Source organism: Musca autumnalis, unplaced genomic scaffold (genome assembly GCF_047663935.1).
Source record: "Musca autumnalis isolate F117 unplaced genomic scaffold, ASM4766393v1 scaffold_4, whole genome shotgun sequence".
Lineage (NCBI taxonomy): Eukaryota > Metazoa > Arthropoda > Insecta > Diptera > Muscidae > Musca > Musca autumnalis.
In genome coordinates, this window is record NW_027411977.1 from 59,984,759 (window position 1) to 60,001,433 (window position 16,675).

General features: G+C 35.8%; 1 protein-coding gene across 1 annotated transcript; it reads right to left on the reverse strand.

Moving 5' to 3' along the window:
* Positions 1-783: 783 nt before the first annotated feature.
* Positions 784-14,397, reverse strand: exex (motor neuron and pancreas homeobox extra-extra). The gene is made up of 3 exons (XM_073987101.1): positions 12,931-14,397; positions 5,127-5,370; positions 784-2,392 (listed from the first exon to the last, which is right to left on the reverse strand). The coding sequence occupies exons 1-3, from the start codon at positions 13,977-13,979 to the stop codon at positions 2,003-2,005; spliced, it is 1,683 nt and encodes a 560-aa protein (XP_073843202.1). The 5' UTR covers positions 13,980-14,397; the 3' UTR covers positions 784-2,002.
* Between the last annotated feature and the right edge of the window lie 2,278 nt (positions 14,398-16,675).

The following is a 16,675-nucleotide window of genomic DNA, read 5'->3' on the forward strand; positions in this document are numbered from 1 at the left end:
CAATTTAGGCTGAAAATGTAGATAAAAACTTAAAATTGCCTGAAATCGAGTGGTACCGTTATATAGGGGCTACACCAAAATCTGACACATGTCCACAATTTTTGGTGGGGGAGTTTCTGTACAATTGGAAACTCCAAATGCCAAGTTACAGCCAATTCGGACTAAAAATGAAGACAAAATCCACAAAACACCAGAAATCGGGTGGTACCGTTATACCAAAACCTGGACCTATGTCAACAATTTTTAGTGGAGAAGTTTCTGTACCATTGGGGACTCCAAATGCCAAGTTACAGCCAATTCTGCCTAAAATGAAGATAAAATGGTGGCTATAACAAAACCTGGACCTATGTCCACAATTTTTGGTGAGGAAGTTTCAGTACCATTTGGAATCCCGAATGCCAAATTACGGCCTATTCGGGTTAAAAATGAAGATAAAATCCTTAAAATACCTGAAATTGGGTGGTACGGTTATATGGGGGCTATACCAAAACCTTGACCTATGTCCAACATTTTTGGTGGGAAAGTTTCTGTACCATTGGGAATACCAAATGCCATGTGACAGCCAATTCGGGATAAAAATTAAGATAAAATCTTAAAATTACCTGAAATTTGGTGGTACCGCTATACGAACCCATATAGATAATGTATTGTCATCCAAATCTGAAAAGTGTGCAAAGTTTCAGTTCGATTGGTCAACCACAACTGTGTTAAAAATGAGTTACTAGATTTGAACGAAACGTACAACAAAGCAAGTTAAATAAAACACTGTAAAAAAGCAATCAATTTAGTTTTTATATTTTGATTTTTATTATTCATTGGTTTTTTCCATTTCATTTTTTTCGTTTTCTTTCTATTCAAAATTCAATAAATTGTACCTAGGACTTATTTAATTTAATAATACACAAATATTAATTAATACACATTTCTTTAGTTTGGTTTTGTTCATTTTTTTACAATAAATATTTACAATGCACACGAGACGGCAAGGCGCGAAAACGCTTTGTGTTTCGTGTCGGAACTTGTCATTGCCCAGTATTTGTGGTTTCTGTTTATGTCATTATTGCTGTAGTTCTGTTCATTTAGATTTATCACATAAAGCGATCTTTTGTTGGTGTTGTGGCTGCTGTTAACTTAGTTGCAATTAAATTTAAAACGGGAATGTTGACAACAATAACTAAACCATTTTCTAAATATAAATAAACATTTTTACACCTCCATCATCAATGCCAATGATGCGTTTAAAATCCAGACAAATTTCAACTAATTGCAAAACACACGCATACATATGTATGCATGTAAACAATATGGCAACACCAACCAACAATCTGCTGATACTGCTATTGATTTAAGTAAACCTCATTAGCTAAGTAAACTCTGGCCATTATCACGATTTGTTGGCTAATCATGGTAATAATACTGGATGTATCTGATGCTGCTGACTAAGTGTATTGATGTAAGGACACAGGTGTTAGTAATGAAATAACAACAACAACGACTATGAGAACAAATATCAACATTCTCCATTGCATTGATTGACACCGCCACCAACCAGCAGAGCAAGCAACAAGGACAACCACCTAAATGACCTCTCATTAGAATTGCAAGGTCTGGCGGGCAGCTTTGGAAGGCCAGCATCAAGAGGGAGGGAGAAGTTGGGACGGATAATTGTGGCTATGTTGACTAAAGTTGTATTTGTTTGTCTATTTGGCCAACTTTGTGACTAGCATTGGTAATTAGCCAGATTCATGTCTCCCCCACAGCAGCATCATCATCATCATGGTGATAACCAGTAGTTGCAGTTGCAATTAAAATTTTTTGTTGTTCTTCATCTTATTTCTTCTTTGGTTGCTTCTATTGCTGTTGTTGTTGACGTTGATGTGCCTGGCAAAGTACAGCAATTGTTGCCATTGCTGCCACTCCTGCTGCTGCTACTGCTGGCATTCATAAGTTGATTGTAGTGCGGGTGATACTAGTAAAAACCCACAGCCTCTTTGGCCAAAAACTAACTGACTGTATTTGGTGGTGAATTCTGTTGCTGCTGCTGTTGTTGTTGCTGCTTTAGACGTTCCTTTGCCTCTTGTTGTGCCTTCTTCGAACGTTTCCATTTCATACGACGATTTTGAAACCAAATTTTCACTTGAGTCTCCGACAACATTAAACCACTGGCAACCTCAAAACGTTTCGGCCGGGATAGATATTTATTTTGTTTAAATTGTTTCTCCAATTCGAGTAGCTGTTGTGAGGTAAACGCGGTGCGGGGACGTCGTGTTTTACCCAAAATGGCATGATGGGGATAGGCCGCCAATTCGGGTATACGATGATGCAGCATACCGGCACGAGCCAAAAATTCAAATTGTAAATGTGATGGCATAAAGTGTTGACCCATTGGTATCTGGAAAGGAGGAGATAAAGAAGGGGGGAATTGATTAGTAAAGGGGATCGAGCAGTAAAACATGTGTTATTTATTGCATTTTTAAGATTTGTACAGCTGCATAAACCTGTTAGTGTAAACGAAGACCCGGCTTATTACTATGAAACCAAAACATACGAAACCAAAATATGAATATTCGAATCTGGATTGGAGTTAGGGGCATCAGAACCAGACAGAATCTAATTATTCCATTGACGGACCCAACGCTGTCTATGCGAATAAAAGTTTCGGATATTAAATAGGAAATAACGGACTTCCACGGTAATAAAATTAGACCATTGCAATTGAGACTTCATGAACTACGTCCTTCATGCATTCCAAAACTCTTCGAGAAGTGATCTTTAACTGTGTACATTCGCAAAATTAGTAGTCGAGTGGCAATCCTGCCGCTATCATTCTTCCATTTTTTATACAAACGACCCTAATTTGGTTGTTGCCGGTAGGGTTTTTGGGACATTCCGTGCTAATGGTCATCAAGAAAATCAGGACCACAAAGCCGTAAAACCTCGCACCGAACTTTTTAGTTGCGGGCAGTTAGGATTCTTATGCATTCGTATCCTTATTTTAAGATCTAAGGGAAAAACAAGAAATATGCCCTGTAATAGGGACCTCAAAACGAAAGCCTAACACTTCTACAATTGCAAAAAAGTAATTTATTAAGAACAGTACCAGAAAAAACAGTCCGATATACCGACATTTCAAAATTTCTTGAGGAGTTTACTTTTTTGCAGGATTGAATCTCCAGTTATAGCAATCACAAAGATTCTACTGAACCAACGCTGTTCAAAATTAAGACAACTGGACATGATTAACCGATATGCCAACAACATATCCGAAGTATTCTGTTACGTTATTTTCCCTTCATAACTTCTTTTCATATTCTGCATGTACCTTACATATATTGGATGGACGTTATATACAAGTCATTTCCATTTCCTGTATTTTCTCAATATTTTCGATTTTTCCCTCTTTTTGATAAACTTCATATTTGTTGAATTTAGGAAAAAAACTCGTTAAAATTGCCTTTTCCGCAGCAGTAATTTTCGCTTTAGATATAGCGGTCATAAAATGCATGAATTTGTACATTGGCAACAGTTTTTGAAATAGACACTAATCTATTTCCCACAAACATATCTTAAGTTCACCAAAAACTAATCTTCAGTCTCACACAAAAGAAACAAGTAAATTTCGTTTTGCAAATAGCGTTCATAAAATACATGAATCTGTACATTGGCAAGATTTTTATGAACTAAGAAAAACTCTTTCCCACAAACATATCTTAAGTTCACCAAAAACTAATCTTTACTCTCACACAGAAGAAACAAGTAAATTTCTTTTTGCAAATAGCGTTCATAAAATACATGAATCTGTACATTGGCAACATTTTTTTTTTTAAATTAGAAAAACTATTTCCCACAAACATATCTCAAGTTCACCAAAAACTAATCTTCAATCTCACACAGAAGGAACAAGTAAATATCGTTTTAGAAATAGCGTTCATAAAATATATGAATCTGTACATTGGCAACATTTATTTGAACTACAAAACATATCCCACCAACATACCGTAAAAGGCAAGGGGAGTAATGCTTAAGTTCGATCACAATTAAATTCAAATATCTTTTAGATAAAACCACTAATTTTCGCTTTAGTAATAGTGTTCATAATATACATGAATCTAAATATTTCTACACTATTCATAATATGTATGTATGGATTAATTTCTTCTATGTATGTTAAGGCTGTCCAGAAAGGAATATATCCGAACCGTGCCACCGTGGTGCAATGGTATGCACACCCGCCTTGCACGCAGAAGGTCGTGGGTTCGATTCCCCGGCCAGGCAACATCAAACTTTTCAACGGTGGCAAAATACCCCTCAGTAATGTTGGCGACATTTCCTGAGTATTTCAGCCTTGTAAAACTTCTCTATAAAGTGGTGTCGTAAGACACGCCGTTCGGACTCGGCGATAAACAGTAGGTCCCATATCATTGAGCTAATATGAATCGGGGTGCACTGATTGATATGAGAGAAGTCTCCCTTGTCTCGTATGGGATGTTTGTGGAACAATTATTATTATTATATTATTATATACATGTCAATCTATGAACATTTCAAAATCATACTATATACCTTTTTCATAGATTTGAAATTACTCATGATCTCAAAATGGATGTAAACGGACCTACTGACAATTCACCCAGAAGAGAGAGAGAGACCGAAACTATAGTCTAACGAAGGAGAATCCTTAAACAATTTATCATTTTGAGTAATTCTGAAAATTAATTTTCAATGACTCTCAGAAGAAATCGTTAATTTTCGCATTAGAAAAAGCGTCCATGAAATGCATGTATCTAAACATAGGAAACGTCATTATTCATAATATTTATGAATTATTTTCTCTATGTATGTTTCAGCTGGCTAGAAAGATATCTCTCCAAACCGTGATTCGTACTGAAGTAAAATGTCAAAACTCTAATGGAAACTCTAGTGAATTAGAATCCTTTAGTTGGCCGACTTCGACTTCAATATCACAAGTTGTATGGTTCCAAACCCTTTAACTAAGAAAACCCAAAACTTTCTGCCTACCAGTTTATCTTTCTTCTTGTAATTATCGTAGTTCACCAACAAACTACCTTTACAATTCTTGAAAAAATACCCCAAATTTTAATTTAATATTAAATAAAAATACTTACCGGTATTGGTTTTCCCGAAGGATCCAATGGTCTATGAAAGGCGGAACCACCATGGGCCAACAAATGATAAGGATGACCACCGGCATACAAAGGAAAATCTTGAGGTCTTATGGGACTATGAGGAGGCACAGGTTTTTTAAATTCATCACCCAAATCCATGCCATGCATACCCAAATGTTGCTGATCCTCACAGCCGGGGCTAATGGGTGGACTGGAACGATGTGATGATGTGGGAGATTCGGATCTGGAAAAAAGGGAAACAGAAAAAGAAAGAAAGTTTATTATTATGTAAAAATAAATGTAAAGATAAACAAATACATAAATAGACAAAAAGAGAATAACACCAGCAAAGTTGCTTTTTCAACCTTTCTCGGAAGTAAACAGTATTTTCGCTTTAGAAACAGCATTCATAATATGCATGATTATTAACATTTTGAATACTATGCATGAATTAGTTTTTTTTTCTATGTACAACAAAATGGCTCAGGCACATAAGCAGCATGGCATTCTCACTTGCGTTATCAACTGGCTTAAAGTGTAAAGGAATAAATGATTCTTATGTGACTTCAGCGTAAAACAGCTTGGGAAAAAACTAGAAATGTAACCCTGAAGCTATTCCCCGATTTTTTTTTTCAGATGTATCATAATGCCAATAATTCAATCATACGTTCAGTAGAGTTGGGCAATTTAGTTCCCGGAGCGGGTCGATCTTTCTAGTTTCCATGGCACAATCATACAGGTACCCGCATCAGCCCAGCTGAAGTACTGCGAGCTGTCAAAAAATTTTGTTGTAATTGAAACACACAAAATTAAAAAACAAAAATTTAAAAGAAAAAATGTGAATTTTTTATGGATTTTTGTAATAATGCGTTTATTAACATCTGCCTTACAAAATTTTGTTGAAAAAATTGTGTGAATCGCTTTATTTTTGGAAACATTTTTTACATTTCACAGTACTGAATTGGTTTTTGTTGTAGTTGTTGGCTAATGAATCTACCTGGTAATTGTGCCATGCTAGTTCCTTTTCCCAAAAGGAACTAGTTCCTTAATATATTTAGTTCCACAGTTACATATAGTTCCGAGACAGATATAGTTCAACGAATTTTTTCTTTAATCGTTCTATTCGTGCCAAATAGTTCCGAGACCTAAATAATTCAACGAACCTTTCTCTTTCGTAGATCTTTCTGTTCCTTCGTTGTAAATAGTTCCGAAACCGAAATATTTGATGGATGAATTGATATAAAATTAAACAAATTGCAGCCAATAAACAGCACGAAGAAAGATGGACGTAGGCGTTAAATTAAACGAACGAGAAGAATGAAAGGAACTATATGAACTAGAGGAACTATATAAACGCAAGAGCTGGAAATAGTTCTAATAGTTCCTTGGAACTACTTCGTTCCGAAACTACACAACTCTAACGTTCAGTAGAATTTGAAAATGTTTAAGGAACACTCTAAAATTTTGCATCAAGATGCGACACAAATGTTCGCAATTTTAAACATTTTTGTTGAAATACGATTTTTAGGCATAAAATGTTTCAAATTTAGACATATATTGTTGCATTGTCTAAAGATAATTATTCGTAAATATGTATTGAAAAATCAATTCCCTTTTGCAAACACTTCAAAACAATTAACAATAGTCTACCTGCAAAGTGTTATTGAGTTCATAGTCATCATTTAAAAACAATTAATGATTTTAAATGGTTTTCAATTTGTGTTACATTTTCAACATTGTTGTTTATTTTTATATATTTTTTTCATTATTTACTTAAAACATTGTTGTAACCAAAAATAAATAATATTTTCTCTGGTTTGCAATTATAACTTAATTTTCATGACTTTGAACCGAATATTTGCTGTTAAGCATTTTTTTTAGATTGTGTAATGTCTTGAGTCTTAGTTTTCAAGTGACATTTAAAATGATTTTGATTTTTTGCAATTATGGCATTTGTTAACTATTTTGGTTTCATATTTATTTAAGCAGTTTTTAATGGCATAATTGTTGAGAGACCATTTTGAGGCCATTAGGTAGAGTTAGAGCGAGAGAAAAAGAGTGATAACCTAATTTCTATTGTTACTAATAATTGTTGTTTATAAAATAGCGTTATTTATGTTATAATATTAATATTTATGTTATGAAAGAGTTTTTTTTTTTTTTAGTTTCAATGACCTCAAATTTGAGGACGTTGTCAAAAATATGGGCCATTTATCGTAAATCCTATGTTTAGAAAGTAATAAAACTTAGGAGAAGAGTTTTCTTATTTCAATACAAGAAACTAAGAGAACTGGTGAGAATATGTGGCGAAATTATACTCTTTTCTGTCGTTCCCTAACTTTAAATATATTTTTATTTTAAAACTTAAAAAATAAATAAACAAATAATAAATAAATAATTAGTAATAGGCAATATTGGGTGCCACCGTGGTGCAATGGTATGCACGCCCGCCTTGCACGCAGAAGGTCGGGGGTACGATTCCCCGGCCAAGCAACATCAAACATTTTTCAACGGTGGCAAAATACCCCTCAGTAATGTTGGCGACATTTCCTGAGTATTTCAGCCTTGTAAAACTTCTCTACAAGTGGTGTCTTTAGACACGCCGTTCGGACTCGGCGATAAACAGTAGGTCCCATATCATTGAGCTAAATATGAATCGGGGTCCACTCATTGATATGAGAGACGTCTCCCTTGTCCCGTATGGGATGTTGTGGAACAATGTTTTTTTTTTGTAATAGGCAATATTAATATTATAGCCTTTTGCAGGGTAAACCTTCTTAATGAGGATTTATTTGACGTATACGCAAATAAATTGACATTTGAAACCCAGTGGATTTGTTAAATCCGGTTATATATAAACGTACTAATACATAAATCTACACAGAAAAAAAACCTTTCCGATAAACAGCTTCATCAAAGTTTTTATTTTGTAACTATTTAAAATCTAACTAACTGTTTAAAAGACGATGAAATATAAGTTATTATATTTTCAATAAATAACTACGTAAACAAAACAAAGCTCATCAAAAAATCTGAAAATGTTTGGGGAAATGTCTGACAAACACGTTTGTAAATATGACAATTCGTTTATCGGCAAAAATCAGTCAAAATTTAATTGAATATTTGAATTTGTTTACCTAATTTAATTCTAAATACTTCCCAGACTTATATAATTAAATTAATCTTTTAATTCACTCTTTTTTTCATAGTTCTCTCTGATCTTCAGGGTTGATACATAAAATATCTCGTTTTTTAGTGCAGAAAGAAGGGAGTTCCTGTACTACTAAACTCTAGTAACACAATTCTCAACAAAACTGTCAATCTAAATTCAGAACGTTTGGAAATGTTTATAGAAAACTAAAAAAAAGCCTTGAAGTATAACAAAGCAATAAAACCTAATAATATTGATAAACAAATCTATCGATTGTGCTAATTTATATTATGACAAATTGTGAATTCGTTTATGAAATTATTTTAATTTAAACATGCTTAAACATTATTTTAATTTTTTATATTTCTTGCAGCTAATTTAGTGTATATTTTACAAAAATATTTGGTATCCAAAGTTTCCGGGTTTATTCCTGTTTCCATGGGAAATCCACTTGCATCCATTTGATGCGGAGAAGAGTAATGGAAATGTGACCATAGGATATCACCACCAATTGACAAAAGACCAGTAAAATACCATGTCTTCTAGTTTTACCCTTTGAAGTATCCACAGAAGATAGTTAGAGAAAAACAAGTGAGCCAAGGCTATAGTCGGGTCGGGGCCGACTATGTGATACCCTACACCACTACCCCTGTTCATAAGCTTTTGACTAATAAAATTCAAAATATTAAAATTGGGATAGCTTAGCGCCTTTGCTCTGAATGTCTTCATTAACACAGGTCAATTTTTTGAAACGCATTTAAGTGCACCGACAGTACAACCCAAATAAAAAATGGAAAAGTGGGATGTATGCCAACCATCAATAGGCTTATTTCTCTGTTAGACCCCCATCAACCCCCCAAAATTTCGTGAGGATCCGATCAAAATTTCGTAGTGTGATTGCACAAAAATGGAAAAAGGGATGCATTACCGACTATTGCGATATCTCTGTTGTTTGACCACCTATGACAACCTACTTCACATCGTTGTAAAGGTGATATTTTCTACTTTCCTTGCCAGGTTGCTTTCGATATATCTCCTACAGAAGGGAGTTATTAACTTTGAAATAAAACGTTGGTCTTTTTTCCAAAGGTTTTTTTTCCTCTGTGGGACCCCCAATAACACCCAAAATTAAAATTGCGACCTGTAGCGTGATTTCCAAAAAAGTGGAAAACTAGGATGTATTACCGACTATTGCGATATCTCCGTTATTTGGATACCTACGCTAACCTGCTTTACATCATTGTAATGATGGGATTTTTTACTTTCATTGTCAGACTTTGCTTTTGGAAGGTCCCGAACCAAAGCTGTGATATTCGTCATTATTATTAAAAGCGCAAAAATGAAAAGTTGTGTTCTATTAGCGGCTTTTGCGATATCTTCGTTGTTTGACCACCTACGACAACCTACGTAACATCGTTGCAAAGGTGATATTTTCTACTTTCATTAGAAGAGGAGATATTCGCTTTGAAATAAAACGTTGACTTTTTCTCCAAATAAGTTTTTTGCCCATTCTGACCCCTGAATATTATCCGACCATCACCAAAATCAATAGGCTTATTTCTCCGTAGGATCCCCATTAGCCCGCAAAATTTCGTGACGATCCGATCAAAATTGCTACCTGTAGCGTGACTACAAAAAATGAAAAAATGGGATGTATTGCCGACTATTGTGATATCTCCGTTATGTGGCCACCTACGCCAACCTACTTTGCATCACTGTAAAGATGGGATTTTCTAGTTTCATAGCCAAACTTTGTCTTTGGAAGATCCCCAACCGAAGCTGTGATATTCGTCATTACTATTAAAATCGCAAAAATAAAAAGATGGATTCTCTTAGCGGCTATTGCGATATATTCGTTGTTTGATCACCTACGAGAACCTACTTTAGATCATTAGAAAGGCGATATTTTCTACTTTCAAGGCCAGGATCTGCCTTTGGTATACCCCATATTGAAGCTGAGATATTCGCTTTGAAAAAACGTCTTTTTATCCACATAAGTTTTTTGCCCATTCCGACCCCTAAATATTATCCGACCATCACCAAAATCAATAGGCTTCTTCCCCTCCGGGACGCCCATCAACATCCAAAATTTCGTGACGATCCGATCAAAATTGCGACCTGTAGCGTGATTACAAGGTTTAGATGGACAGACGGACGGACACACATAGCCAGATCGACTCAGCTCGTCGAGACATTCATTTTGGTATACGACCATTATTTCGATGCCTTACAAACTTTTTGGCCAAAACCAACTTATAATACCCTACCCACATAGTGGTGTAGGGTATAATGATATACATATATGGTATAATACGATGATAGAAATGGTGAGAAACAATCAGTTATGTCATGTTAGTTATGGCGTGTGTCCCTATACCTAGTTTTCAGTTAAATATCTACTCAAAGTGCAAGGAGAAAAAACTTTAAAGCATTTGTGCGGAAGCCTTTTTTAATCGAATCAAAATTAAGATTTTATGTAATCTTAGGTAAAAACTCATCACAATATCACACAGGGATATGAGGTTAAAAAATTCATTACCCTTATATACCCTCAGTCTGTGTGAATAGAGATTTTCATCTATGGAAATTAGCCGCTAACACAACCAAGAATTATGTACTTATATAAAAACTTTCGGGGCATTTCGATTGTGGGAGATCCGAGAAAATTGAGATATTTTGCAAATAAATTTGATTTGGATTAATGCGCAAGCTTGTTGAACTTTTGCAGAGAAGATATCTGAGGGAATCAACCGACATAGTCTATTTTGAATGTGGATCTTTCGATAGTTATTCTGCCAACCAGTTGGTTGGTTAGCATGGACTTACCCCCAAAAAGTATATCGTTATTATCAGAATCACAAGGACTACCTTTGATGAAAATTTCAAAACCTTCCTCGAACTGCCGTTCAACTGCACATAAACTAAAATTTTGAACTTTTGTTAAAAAAGTACACGAAGTTATTGTCCAATATCCCCTGTTTTTGGAAATTGAAGACTAAAAATTTTGCGATGTTAAAAATGTTGGCCAATTTGGATACTCATGCTCATCACCAATTTTAATATGTGCCGGCATGGCTTTCAGAGCGTTGGTGCCTTCTTTCAGGAAGAATGGACTTGCCCGCGCCAAAGGAGTGGATCAATATAGCCCATGTACACACATGATCTATGTCTGGAAGAAATATTACGATATGCGAAGTTTGGACCAAATGGACCACTCCCTTCGAGAGTTATCGTGCATTCCGTTTTACCGAAAAATGTTGATATTTTCTGGGGGCATCAAAAGGAGTGGACCGATATTGCCCATATTCGAACTTGCTCTATTTTTGGAAAAAAATTCAGGATATCGAGTTGATGAATAAAATAGTTATGAAAAATTGGCATTGTTTGAATAAAAATTCAAAAATTCGAACTAAAAATATAATAGCTCGATTTATAATTGAAATATTTCGAACAAAAACTTGTATGTTTCGAACATCATCTGAAAAGGACGTATTTGAACATTTTTTTTCATACTGCAAAAATATCTAAAATCGGAAAGTGAATACATGTATCGAATAGTGGACTTATAAGGAGATATGATTTCGAGAAGGCTTTTATAATCACAGACGACAAGCTGGAAAATACGAAGAGTTCGGGTGTGAGTGATAATAGAAAGGAGAGAGATCATTGTATGAGGGCCATACTAAACCGAAGACATATATGGGCCATTTTGGCAAATGGCTAATAAATCGATAAACTACATCATTTAGTGATAGTGCTGGGTTCGTATCCTCGGCTTACCTTATTCACTTGCTTACCTTATCACTTCGATCATTAAGCTCAACTCCAACGAGAACATTAATAAAAATTAACATTAAAATTATCTTCGCCAGGCAGCAGGCAAAATTTTAAATAACAAGCCAACTGAGCCTAGCTAGGATTTGACAAAAATATGTGCTCGAAAACATATGAAAAATGTGAGCACGACGTGTTAAAGTTCCGAGCCAAACTCATAGCTTCCAAATTCTGCGCTAAAAAGCGTTTGTCATGGAAGCCGTGCAGATTGAACGGACAAATATCCGTCGCTGTAAAAAAAACATTGCATTCGAGAAATCAAAGTTTCCATGACAGAGACGCCACTCCCACAGCCGATATGTCTGAAGAACTGTGTAACTATCAGCAAAACCGGCCACATAATTTGTTGGTTGTGTGGATTCGAATCTTTGGCTTTCCTTTTTCACTTGCAAAAAATCTTCGATCACTAAACTCAACTCCAAGGAGAAAATTAATAAAAATTAACATTAAAATGTTCTTTGCCCTAACAGAAGGGTTTTGGATTTTCCCGGTTTTTATCATTCCCGGATCACTGGGAATCACAAACTTCAAATTACAGGTAATTCGATCAAAAATGTAGATAAAATCGTCAAAATACCGAAAATAGTAAGGTGCGGTTATATGGGGGCTATACCAAAGCAGGACCTATATAGACAATTTTTAGTGGAGAGATGTTACAGCTATGAACCCCAAAAGGAAATTTGCCAGTAGTTCGGTTGAACAATTTAGCTAAAATCCTCAAATACCCGAAAATCAGGAGGTACCGTTATATGGGCACTATACCAAAACGTGGACCGTCTCTTATAGCTTCAAAGCACACAGAATTACGTTCAAACTCACCTTGACATACCGTCGGGTGACGGTGAATCATATTCTCGGGAATCATGTATACGTTGTAGGGCCTCCTGTTCGGACATACCACCCGCCGCGGCCGCCGCTGCTGCCGCCGCAGCTGCAGACATTTCACGGGCATATTGTAGGCTGGCGGCGGTAAGGCGATCATCCAAATGTGCCGTTTTCATATTCAGCGATTCCGGTGGCTGTTGTTGCTGTTGCGTATCATGATGAGTATTTTGATTTTTGGCCAGAAGAGCATCAATACAAAATGATTTCTTCGGTTGTTGGGTTTGGATGACGGGCGGTGATATGGAAGTTGTGGGTGAGGGAGGTGGTGGTGTTAGCTGATTGATAACATTATTATGCGACACATTATTGTGCATAACAGCACCGAGAGGCAAACGAGGCATTGGTGGATAGACACCGTTAACTAATGTGCCAGAAGGTGCATGCAGCATATGTGGTGGAGGCGGTGGAACAGCTGCACCTTCATAGATTCTTGGCGGGCCGCCTAATGTGGCTGGGAAAATACGTTGATCTCTAAGATTAATGGGAGATGTTGTTTGGTTTTGTTGTTGTGGTGGTAATTGTCCAAGTGGATGCATATTTGGATTGGTGGTCAACGGTACCGGTTGCACCAATAAGGGCAATGGAGCCTGGTTCAGAGCCGTGGGTGTTTGTTGCTGATTTTCTTCCGGTTGTGAGTTATTGGCATGCAACAAGGGTTTGGGGGAGTTGGAATTGGAATGTGATGGCGGTGGTGTTGAGGCTGCTGAACGTTGAGGGCTGTGATGCGACGAGGATCTTGGTGATCGTGGTGATAGTGTGGAACGGGTATTGGAATCGTGTTGATAATCACTGTGTGAGGGGGAGCTAGTGAGATCAGATTGTTGCTGTTGTAAATGTTGGTGGTGTTGTTGTTGCTGCTGCTGGGCCGCCGCTATGTGATTAAGGAACTGAGAAAAATGTTGCTGTTGTTGTTGCTGCTGCTGTTGTTGATGTTGCTGCAATTGTTGCAGCGTAGGTGGTTGTGACACTTGAGCACTTGACATTATTCGTCTTTTGTTTATTTTCAATAATGTTATAAATAGTTAATACTGTTAACTAAACACTTGTGCACTTTAATTGTTATAATTGATTTTTTATTTTGTGTATTCTTGTGTTTCTTATTTTCTTTTTAATTATTCTTTAAATTCTTTTTTAATTATTTTCAAAATATTATTTCTTTATTTTTATATTTTTTGTCACTTCATTTATCTCTGCGGAACCACATTTGACGTACGTCCTTAACGTACAAACGCGTTTCAACGACTGTAAGAATATTACCAACCGTTCTCAATCATATAGCTGATGAAAAATACTTCCCAACTTCATGCGCTATCTACCCTATAACAATTTTCTCACATACCCACTCTTGCTCATTTGCTCCACCACCACCTTATGCAGAGTTCATTCATTCCAGCAACCAATGAACACCACCTTTTGTTATTATGGTTTTCTTATTAGGCTCTCCAAACAACAACCAACAGTGCAACGGAGAGCTCTCGCTTTTTGTTGAACTATTGCTCACAAGTTTTTCCTCACACTCAGTTACTCACACCCAAACATCTGTTTGCCAAAAATGGAGTAATTCTCCTCATCGATTGGTCTGTCTCTTTCTATTGCTACCAACTTCCACAAGTGGGAAAGAGATAACCATACATGTTTGGTGGGCGTTTCTTTCTCAGCTCTCTGTTGCTTACGGTACATTGTTGCCATTGCCATTGTTTTTATTGTTGTTGTTTTTTTTTCAGTAGAGTAATTTAAAATGCACAGCCATGATTAGTTTGAAATTGTTGGTAATTGGAAAGGTGTGGCATTTGTTGGTCAGAGCAACACAATTCAATATCATCATAAACTGTGTGTAATGCTGGCAGCTTCAACACCCACCATCAGCAATTCATCTCCATTTATTTTTCACATAATAAAGAAAAAAACAGAACAAATAGTATAGCAAATCTTGTTAGTATGTGAGTGTGTGTGTGCGTTAGTTGAAATGCAGTCACCATTTTTAGCCTAAAATTGTTAGAAAAACGAGATATAATTACCATCATTATGGAGTGTTGCTACTACTGCCACCACCTCTTCTACCGGCAGTCATCTAGCATCGGAACGAACTTAAATTTGACAAGTTGGCGAATGAGAGTGAGTATAACGGGTATACGTACATATGTATATGGAGACTTCAATACACACAAATGTACATAGTCATAGTAGTTATGTACCACAGAAAAAAACTGTAATATAAAGTCAGTTTGGTAGTCATTAAGGCTGTGAAATGGATGATGGTGATGAGTCAAAAGTTGAAGCAGCACAAATAGTTATGGTGGACTGAGTTAAGATTGTGAAGGTCTTTTTATGTAGGTATGTATGTGTGTTGTTTTTTTAAAGTTCTTTAACAATGCCAATGCAACTTTAATTAATGTTTGATTTCATATCAAGTTTTTTATACCTATTTAACATTGTGGATCGCTGTTTATATTTGCATGGAAATGAAAAATAATTTTCTTAATTACCACAACTTGCAACAATATTTAAAGATTTTTAAATTGTTTTTATACACTCAGTCTTTAAGTCATAGGCTGAGGGTATATACATATAAATAGTATGTCGGTACAGCTAACTGATACTTTCTTACTTGTTATTTAATAATTAGTTTAAAAAGCGTTTAAGTCGGTAGTTTTTGTATTTAAACTCAAAGAACTAATAATTATTTAAACAATACATTATCATACATAAGCTTCAACATAATTAGAGCTAAGATAATTTATGCTCTGTTCCACAACCTGCAAGAATCTAATAATAATAATGTTCCCCACACATCGCATACGGGGTAAGGCCCTGCAAACATTTTTTTAAATTTTCAATCGCTTAACGATAATCTGGGATTCGCGGGGAAGATCAATTCATCGCGGAAAAGCGCAGCTAAATTTCTGCTGCGAATCCCCAACATAAAGTAACTGTGTCTAGGAAGCGAATGCCGAGGAAGAATCGCAGATTAATCATCTGGAAGATATTTAGAAGATTAAATAAAATACTATAAAGTAAAAAGGAATGTAATTATTCTATGGTTTTTTTTTCTATTTATTGTCTTTGAGTTTTATTACCCCCTTTTGTTTTCTTTTCTGTCTTGTTATAATTTTTATACCCTCCACCATATGGAGGGTATAATTAAATTTGTCATTCCGTTTGTAACACATCGATTTAACCATGTCCGTCTGTCTGTTGAAATCAAGATACAGCTCGCAATTTTAAAGATAGAGAGTCAATATTTGGTACAGAAGTTTTTATTACTTGCAGGATGGTTGGTATTTAAAATGGGATATATCGGTCCACATTTTGACATAGCCCCCATAGAACGGTACCTCCCGATTTTCGGTATTTTGAAGGTTTTAGCTTCATTATCCCACCAAAATGGCTGAAATTTGGTATTCAGTTATCGTTGGGTGTATAAAACTTTCCACCTGAAATTTGTTGTTATAGTCTCACGCCTTCATATAGCCCCCATAGAACGGTACCTCCCGATATTCGGTATTTTGTTGATTTAACCAAATGGTTGAAATTTGGTAATTAGTCTTCGTTGAGGATACAAAACGTTCCACCTAAAATTTGTTGGTATATGTCCACGCTTTAATATAGTCTCCAAGGAACGGTACCCCCCGATATTCGGTATTTTGGAGGTTTTAGCTTCATTATCCCACCAAAATGG

Excerpts from the sequence above, each read along its gene's own strand:
- exex (XM_073987101.1), bottom strand. The coding sequence starts at position 13,979 with ATGTCAAGTGCTCAAGTGTCACAACCACCTACGCTGCAACAATTGCAG. Across the intron at positions 5,371-12,930 it reads TCACCCGACGGTATGTCAAG|ATCCGAATCTCCCACATCAT; the intron begins GTGAGTTTGAAC and ends CCTTTTTTCCAG. Across the intron at positions 2,393-5,126 it reads CTTCGGGAAAACCAATACCG|ATACCAATGGGTCAACACTT; the intron begins GTAAGTATTTTT and ends CCTCCTTTCCAG.